Raw genomic sequence first — 9,315 nt, 5'->3', positions numbered from 1 at the left:
TTGCAACTCATGCTTGGAAAAGACAAGGCCAAGATAATGTCATTTGTGTGAGCTACTTCAAAATATGGATAATGGAAAATCTCTTTTTTCCAATTTAGTGTTTTGTTTTCTAATTTTGGAAGATAGAGAACAATCTTCTATTAAAACTCTTTTGGTGTAACTAACCGCTAGTAATTTGTTTGTTGATTTGATTTTACTGTTATGTACATCAGAAGCGAGTATTCTAGAATTCAACATGCTGATAAAATTCAAACAAATTCTAATTAGCAAATTGTAACTAAATCCAAAATTAAGTTTTAGCAAAAAGTAATAATGTACCCATAACCATTATTTATTTGCAACGATATTTTAGTGAGTCAGAATATGTGCTACCGAGAGGCAGTCATATACTCCTTCACTAAAACAAACAATTTTGATCAAATACTATCTCTGGAATAACTTTTATTCCTATAGTCGTTTCGTTATCGTTTTCAGTCAAGATCCTTACTAACAACTTAGTAATTCTTGTAAGTGTGACCTTCCATTTTCAAATCCTATAGGATGGTACGAATTTGCCTCCGAAATAGAAGACAACATCCAAGATGGAACTATAAGATCCTATTCATTTTACTGAAGCATGTGTTGTTTTGAATCCTATGTTACAACCCTCCGAGGGGATAGCCGTCGCTAAATGACTAGCAAAGGGCCGCCTAAAGAAAACCAACAGGCACAACATAGGAATTTCACGGTTCAGACTAATGATGGAGACCGTAGGATATATTGACACATATCCTTCACCCACTTACTATGAACTACTTCCTCCATTTACCTTGATATTGACTCATACAAAACACTTTCCAAATGGAGGCCACTTCCAGGGTGACACGAAGCGTCATATGAATCTCACGGTGTAAACTATGTGGAGACGTGGCAGTTGAAATCTATATATTGAATAATAGACTTTTGTTTGAACAACTTCCCCTTATTCACCAAAATCTAGTTTAAGCTAAAAAATACTTTCCGAATGGAGGCCACTTCCAGGGTGACACGAAGTACTGCTTAAATCTAGATTGTGAACTCTTAGAGACGTGAGAGCTAAAAATAACATATCGTATATGTTACTAATCTCCCACTGAAGTTTTCTAATAACTTTATCATATAGAAGTTATTAAACTGCCATTGAAGTGTTCTATTTTGGGTAGATTTATACTTAGGTTCTTTTCGGCTAATAAAATAACCCTAAGTCTATGTGGCTTTATCCAAGTATAACTTTTATAATTAGATTTTAACCTACGAAGTCTAGGTGATAAACCATTTTATTACCTCGCATCACTCACGTATGCTCATAAAACTAGTTATCAACACTCAATTATTCGGCCATAATCCCCAAGTAGGAGGTGTTCTGTAAACTGTCAACTTAAGTACCTCCAACTTTAGACAGGATTATATACAGGTTGAGTTTGTAACCTAGGTTTTATAAGTTTTAACAATTTAAAACAGGTGGTTAACCTACGTGAGCATGTAGCTGTTAATTATGGATTTTAAATATCTAACCCAATTTTATAACAACTTATAAAACTTTAGACATGCTAAACATTCATAACATACGTGAGACATTCAACATTTAATATAACATTTATATTAAATACAAGAAACTTTAACATGCATACTATATATTATTATAACAATTATAACATACTTTTAATGCATGTAACATGCTTCCTATGGTGGGATTTTAAATCTAAATGACATACTATATGCACATACAAGATTTATTTAACTATAACATACATCAAATGCATAAATAATTAAACATCGACTGATATGGTTTTAGTTTTGGCAAAAAAAAAAGCAAATAGAAGCTTAACTATTACAATCAGCTTCAAAATCGTCTTTGAACCGCTTGAACCGCTCCAAACCAAACCCAAAAAAACTTGAACCGGGTTGGATGAGTCTGAACTGGACCAACAAAGTCTAAACCAGACCAACCAAAACCATTTGAGGCTAAACCAGATTGGACCTTGAGAAAACCGATCGAACTGGCTGCTCTCAGTCCAACCTCAAAATGCTACTAAGGCCGATTGTGTAACACTGAAGGTAATTGTCTAGTGTCATCGCCTTAGGTTGAGAGGAAGTACACGATCGCTTAGTATTTGCTGAAAACTAAACGATCGTTTAGCTGTATCACATGAGACTAGACAATCACTTAGTTCCATCGCAGTGATATCGCTTAGCTCCATCACATAGTACTAAGTGATCGCTTAACACCATCGCCTAGCGCTTCATGTCATCGTTTAGTATCCGTCGTAGCTAAACGATCGCTTAGCTCCATCGTATAGAACATCATCGCATCACTTAGCATTTCGTCTACACAATCGCTTAGCTCCGCATCTAAATGATCGCTCAGTGCTATCGCGTAGCACTTCATCGCATCTCTTAGCATGCATCGTAGCTAAACGATCGTGTAGTACCACAGAATAGTAAATCCAACGCATCTTTTAGTTCCCATGCCAAAACTAAACGATCACTTAACGTTATCGTATAGCAAATTGAACGCATCGTTTAGCTCCCACAAGTACACGATCGTTTAGCGTTCAACATCACAACGACTAGCGTCCATTGCTATATGATCGTTTAGCTTTTCTTCACATCGTGTAGCGTTTGGAACTAGATGATCACTTAGCAACTGGAACCTCAACAACGATTTTGAGTAAAAGCTGAAAAACTAGAACAGCAGCTTGGCCTCCTTCACTTGTTTCTTCAATTACATTTTAATTTCGACTCTAATGACTCCAAATAAATTACAGACTCTTACTAACACATAAAAACTCATCAAACAAGAGCCAATTATAAATTTAAATGAGAGAAGAGAATTAAAATGCCAAAACTCAAAAAATCATACTAGTGCATCAGTTTCATATTTCTCATATAAAACACCGACCAAATCATAATGAAATCGAATTGAATGCTTATTTGATGCTCTGATACTAATTGTAGGATTGTACCAGCAATAGCGAAAGCACAAGGATCATCTAAGCATTCAAATTCACTAATTTTGGTAAAATATAAAACATGCTTTTGCAGAAACAAGTAAGTTTCAAGACATACTTCTTGTAGAACTTCTTCAAAGCTCCTTCACCAGCTGCTATCTTCTTCAAATCTTGTTATAGACCACCTCAAGATCTTCCACACTATTCTCTTGGTGCTCTAGGTTGAGTTGTGGGACTCTAAACAAGCTTGAATCAATGGAAGAAAGAGAAATGCTCATTGCAGAAAACTAGTTGAAGAACTCTTTCTTCAAACCAAAATTTCTCTCAAAATCTCTATAGATTTCATGTCCAATTTTCACTCCAATCTCTTCATTATATTGTAGATCAACATGCAAAGAAAAGAGTTGCATGAGTTGTAGCTCATGCTTGGAGAAGATAAGTAATGCCATTTGTGTGAGCTGCTTCAAAAGATGGATACTGGAAAATCTCTTTTTTCCAATTTAGTGTCTTGTTTTTTTTTTTTTAATTTTTCAATTTTATCTAAAAATCAAAATTTTATTTTATAAAATCTATTTTGATTTTAAAAATGAAAATTTTAATTAATTTCATAAATTAATTATTAAATAAAACTTAATTAATTTATATCAAAATATTAAATTAATTTTAACACATATCCATCTTTATATATTTAAATCATATTTAAAAATATATAAATTCTTCTATTCCCTTTAATACTCAAATTAAACATGTAATTATATCTCATATAATTACTAATTTCCTTAATTCTAATTTGAACGATTCAAATTAACTTATCACGTTATTCTAGAGCTAGTCTGTTACGAGCTAGTAGGGGGATCTCACGGACCTACAGATCATGGGCTCCAATGATCCGAGATTAATTGGCTAAAGTCATTAGACCAAATTAATTTCTATTCGTTAACTAATGGGTCACTCCACTAAAGTGCATAGTTGCACTCCCCTTACTGTAGATATATTATGTCCACATGATTTAACCATAATCAGCAAGTCGATCATTCATAGGTTATTCGTAATAATGGCTAGGTCAAACATTTGCTTTACCCCTGAGATTACATCTTATTTCTCAAGTCCCTACTGATCCTCCAATGAACAACTGGTTTGTGATCCAATCACTAAACCAAACTCTCTCAGCTTAGTGAGAGGGTGGAGCCCCTTGTTCAAGACCTGGATTTAGTATTTGGGAGAACAATCTTTCTTCGGGTAGGCATGAACTGCGTCTTGCACCCTATGTCCCCAGCTATTTATCCGATCTTACCCCTGAAATGGGAGTCTTATTGAGTCGGCGCTGTTGAACATACCCTCAACTATGCAAATCTAAGAACAATCTCAAATAAACAGGAGTTCATAATTAGCTCAAGATTAAGATCGAGTTATCTAGGTCATCTAGGTGAAATAGTCAGTCTTATACAGTAAACAACGTTATAAAGTAAGAGTGACTTATTTCTTGGTCCTGATCTTATGTAAATTCATTGCATAGGACGCCCCCACTCCTCATGTCATAACATGTACAAATTAGGATCACATCGTATATAGCACTTTACAACTCTTTGTAACAACTACAGAGTAGGCCGAATCTAATGGTGTTACTAGAATAAGGTACCCAACCTCATTCATGTACGATAGATCATTTTGACTATTTGCTTGAACTCGATCCACTCTTATGTCTCCACATAAAATTCAAGTACTCATACAATAGTCATGGGTCTTAGTTTAATGGATTTAGACTTTAATACAATTTATGAGATCAATAACAAGTATATTGATTATAGAAGATGTTTATTATTTTACAAACTGCGAGTTTTTAAGACATAAAACCCAATAGAGAGGTGTCTCCAGAACTTGAACCTTCCTTAGTGAATATCTATCGAATTTATTGAAGAAATAGAGAGACCAAACTCAGGACTTATCCTTCTCATTGGTGAATTGACACAATAGAATCACACATAACTCATTTTATATTTTTGAGTTCTATACATTTATATCTATTTTGGTCATGAATAAAATCTTGAATTCATGAGAGTTCTAGAGAACATAAGTCATTTAAAAAGTTTAAGCAACCCCACTTCTACTCTCACATAGGTAATATTTATTAAGAGTATTTTTTCATTACTCCTCTTCTAGAAACAAATATCAACATGACTTTAACATCAACAGATCACACATTCCATGACATCATAGAAATGGGAAGAAACTATAAGTTTCTAAGTGTGTCAACTATGAATTATATATCCAGCTTGTTTGCCTATTGAACATAGATCTGGGATCTCCAGTCACTAAGGTTAGGTTACCACCAGATAACTCACTTTATAGGCTTTAGCCCCCATTTCTCATATTTTATAGTAACAATAACGATAAAGGTAGGAGGTCCCATGTATTGTCAAACACAATTCGATTGAACATCCTCTGTTACTCAATCAAATTGTGCACTTTGATTATAAATTTGAAGGTGGATCTCATAGCTCATTATGATTACGGAACATAGGCAAACAACTACAAATATAATTAAATGGAATCCACTCTTTAAATTATCATTGATGGATTACATCTTAGATTTTAACTAAGGTAAATGTGAACTAAAATCCAAAATATAGGCTGGATTTTTTTGGTGAGGCATTACCATTTTTTATAAGGTAATTGAGGTCTTTAAGAATCAGATACCGATCGAGTAATTCAATAAGAGGTAAAAAGGAGACATATGATAGGCCAAAACAATATAAGAAGTCATAAAATTTAAACTAAAAAAAATATTTAAAAGAAAATTGCTTTTTATCTTTAAAATTTGATACAGATATAAATATTTATGTTTAGTTAGATCACCTTTCGCAAATTAATAATAATAATAATAAAATAAAGATAATTCATTCAAAGTTATTTCTTTTTAAAAAAAAAAATTATTTTATTGAAATAAAACGAAACAAATTAACAAGGAAGGATAAGCAATTATCAATTATGCATGCGATTAAATTGGTTACGCCAAATGGCAAATTTGTAATTACACACTGACACGTCCTTCTTTTCTTCACATGCACCGCTTACACGTGTGAAAAATCTTCCTATTTCTAATTTCATCTCTTCAAAACCCCTCCCTCTGTTTCTCCTACTCTCCCACTCCGCCATGGATTCCGATAACGAACTCGAAGAACCCGGCCACCAAATCCAAAAACCCTCCGATTTCTTCAACAAAATTGTATTCCTCCAAGCGGATTTGATCTACAACGCCTTCGCCTTTTTAATCTCTCCAGCCTCCACTCTCCTCTCCCTAATCTCAGAGTCATTTCAACACGCAGAGGAGGCAAAATACACCGTTGAGTCCGCCGTCCGAAAATATCCCTCCGCCGTGGCGCATCGGGTGAGAGTGGCGGTTAGAAGGCTGAGCTATGGGGTTGTGGCGGTGGCGTCGATGTGTATGGTGATGGTGTTGCTTCTAGTAGTTGCGGCGGCGGTGAGTGGGTTGGCGATTAGGTTTTGGATTGAAGAGCCGGTGGAGTTGAGGGAGAAATTGAACTTTGATTACACTCTGGGTGGGCCTAGGGCTTTGTTCGGAATGGAAAATGGAAGTGCAATGAAGATGAAGAAGAAGATGAATTTGGGGATTCCGGTAGGGCACAGTTTTTTTGTACGTGTGGTTCTTTTGATGCCTGAATCTCCATTCAATCGGGAGCTTGGGGTTTTTCAGGTAATCCATCACGATTTATTTATTCCTTTTTTTCTCTCTAAAAATTGATTTTAGGTATATTTTTTTGGTACTCAAATTTTGGATTTAGTTTTTATTTGATCGTATAAAGTCCATTGTTTTAATTTGATGTTTAAATTTCAAGGTTTTTTATTTTTAATTTTAATTTTTCATTAAATACTACCTTACAATCACTTTCCAAGACAATTTTTTTAATTAACTAAAAATAATTGTTAGTGAAATTTTAATTTAATTTTAAAAGTGAAAAAATAGTGAAAATTAATTTTACTTGTTTTTATGATGTTTTAATTTATTAACCTAAATTAATAATAAAGATAGAAGCAAAACTCAAATGTGAAAGCATAAAGTTATAACTTTAAATATTGGAAGTTAAATATGAAAAAGAAAGTTCAAAATTTCATTGCGCTTGGGGAATATCAAACTCACCGTTTTGGGTCGTCAGTTGAGTGCAGAGTTGATATCAACAAATGGGAACATAATAGCCCGTTCAAGCCAACCATGCATGCTCCGGTTCAGAAGCACACCGGTCCGGTTCGCCCAAACTTTTCTCACTAGCCTTCCTCTACTCCTCGGAATCTCAACCGAAACCCAAAAGCTGACTTTCCCCATATTAAACCACAAGGAAGAAAATCACCAACGAAGCGCAGCCATCCAGGTTACCATCAGCCCTCGCATGGGAACATCGGCCCTCCCCGAGCTTTACGAAGCTCATATTCTAATAAACTCGAAACTACCGAAGATGAAAGAGTTGTTGCGTCGCTGGCGGTGGACTTGCTTCCTATGGACATCTCTCTATTTGTACCTGTTGTTTCTAGTGATCTTTATGTTCTTTTGTAAGCCGGTTGTGTTTCGTGCAATGACGTTGGCGGAGTTGAGTGGGTTCGATAAAGGAGCTCCGACTAGGAAGGAAGCGGAGGAGTCATTCGATGAGATGGCAGAGATAACGGTGGAGTTGTTGAGAAAATGGCAAGAGATGAGGAGGAAGAGAAAGGCTGCCATGTTTCGGTATGAAGAAGTTGGAAGAGGAGGAGATGTTGGCTCGATTCAGACATCTGCATCGAGCATTAGTTGTAGTAGTAGAGAGTATATAGCTGCTGTTTTCGAGGAAGATGTCGAGGACTCCGACTCCGAGTCGGAATCGGTGCTTCTAGAAGGTTCGGAGTATTGGTAATTACAAGATCAAATATTTGTCCCTTGGTTGTGTAACTAAGGGTAATTTCTGTTTGATTTATTGTGTAGTAGCGATCCTTTTCGTCAACCGCTTGTACGATAGATCATTTTGATGGTTAGCGTTTGCATAGTACACATTATTTTTTATTTATTTTTGTTTCTGAATAAAGATAGGAAAAGAAACTTCAGAGCAAGTGATATAATTAGAAAACGACCAACAGGACAAGACATAATTAGAAAATTATTTATGATGGAATGCCAAAAATTCTCATTTGAGGACTTTATGAAAAAAAGAGGTATCCTTAAAATTTGTATCAGATCTTTAGTTTCTTTAATATAGCTTCTTCGAAGGAAACTCCAGTTATATTAAATCCATTTTCGTTTATTGATTTGACCACTTTCAGATAGTTTGATTTGACTTGGATGAGACTCGAAATATCGAGGTCTTATGAAACTTTTCAGATTATTTTTAGAAAATTCATAAAAATAAATAAAAATTTTATATTTTATGGATTTTTTTTAATGATATAGTAGGGATATCTTTCGTTTCTTTGTTTTGTATGTTCATTTGTTTTTTATGATATAGTAGCAATAGTTATAGACGTTATCGTCTCTGTTTAAATTCATTTTGTCTTCTTTTACGTCAAATGATCACCTTCAATTGATGTGTCCCTTCGATCGTCACTTCCATTTATGGTTTGTTTTCTTACCAGTAATTCATGTATGCTCTCTAAGATGATGTTGTCCCTTTTTGCTACTGAAACATGTTTTCAAATGTTTGTAAAACCCTTTTTTCTCTAACTTTGTAATCTAAAATCATTTTTTCCAAAATAGGGATGGAGGTTGGTGAAATACGCCCATTGTGTCATGCCAATGACAATCTGAATTTAAAATCGCCTAACTTGTTTGAAGGCAAAAACAAGGTACGATTGCAATATTTGATATCCATGTTTGAAATGTTAATGTTAATTATGCGGGAGGTTTTAGTAGCTTAAGTTAAAAAATATATTTAGGAGGTATGTTTAAGAAGTCTGTGTTTGAAGTCCATGTTTAGAACAGTAAAAATTTTAGATTTGTGAAATATTTAATCGCATTTAATCAATTATTTAGATTGGTAAAATTGTCATTTTATTTAATTTTCTTATTGTTTAAATATAACTAAATCTTAAAGTTTTCATGTCTTATATTTTGAAGGTAAAGATAGGAGAATCTTTACCTGTCCCTTTTGTCCATTACATTTTTCATAAATTTCAATATTGTCTTTTGTCTGTGGTTGTGACTTTTCGAACGTGTGTCCGTTTGAAAGATAGTGAGTTGATTTTGCCAATTTTTAGTTTACAAGATAAAGTGCAATAGATGTCAATTAAAACCCTCTATACAAAAACACCTTGTTTACAAAACAACGCAAACCCAAACGAAATCTTTTATTCAAGATATACAAAT

General features: G+C 34.2%; 1 protein-coding gene across 2 annotated transcripts; it reads left to right on the top strand.

The window, feature by feature from the left end:
• The first annotated feature begins 6,069 nt into the window (after positions 1-6,069).
• Positions 6,070-8,948, top strand: LOC120088554 (seipin-1). Of its 2 annotated transcripts, none has more exons than XM_039045945.1 (3): positions 6,070-6,684; positions 7,145-7,856; positions 8,707-8,948. In XM_039045945.1, the coding sequence occupies exons 1-3, from the start codon at positions 6,124-6,126 to the stop codon at positions 8,865-8,867; spliced, it is 1,434 nt and encodes a 477-aa protein (XP_038901873.1). In that variant the 5' UTR covers positions 6,070-6,123; the 3' UTR covers positions 8,868-8,948. The 2 variants fall into 2 exon arrangements, with proteins under 2 accessions (XP_038901873.1, XP_038901874.1); XM_039045946.1 differs by having other exon boundaries at positions 7,145-7,869; positions 8,707-8,870.
• Positions 8,949-9,315: the final 367 nt, after the last annotated feature.

This window comes from Benincasa hispida, chromosome 10 (assembly GCF_009727055.1).
Source record: "Benincasa hispida cultivar B227 chromosome 10, ASM972705v1, whole genome shotgun sequence".
In the NCBI taxonomy this organism is placed as follows: domain Eukaryota; kingdom Viridiplantae; phylum Streptophyta; class Magnoliopsida; order Cucurbitales; family Cucurbitaceae; genus Benincasa; species Benincasa hispida.
This window is presented reverse-complemented; position numbering and strand designations above follow the sequence as displayed.

Excerpts from the sequence above, each read along its gene's own strand:
- LOC120088554 (XM_039045945.1), top strand. The coding sequence starts at position 6,124 with ATGGATTCCGATAACGAACTCGAAGAACCCGGCCACCAAATCCAAAAA. Across the intron at positions 6,685-7,144 it reads GGGAGCTTGGGGTTTTTCAG|TTGAGTGCAGAGTTGATATC; the intron begins GTAATCCATCAC and ends TTGGGTCGTCAG. Across the intron at positions 7,857-8,706 it reads GGAATCGGTGCTTCTAGAAG|GGATGGAGGTTGGTGAAATA; the intron begins GTTCGGAGTATT and ends TTTCCAAAATAG.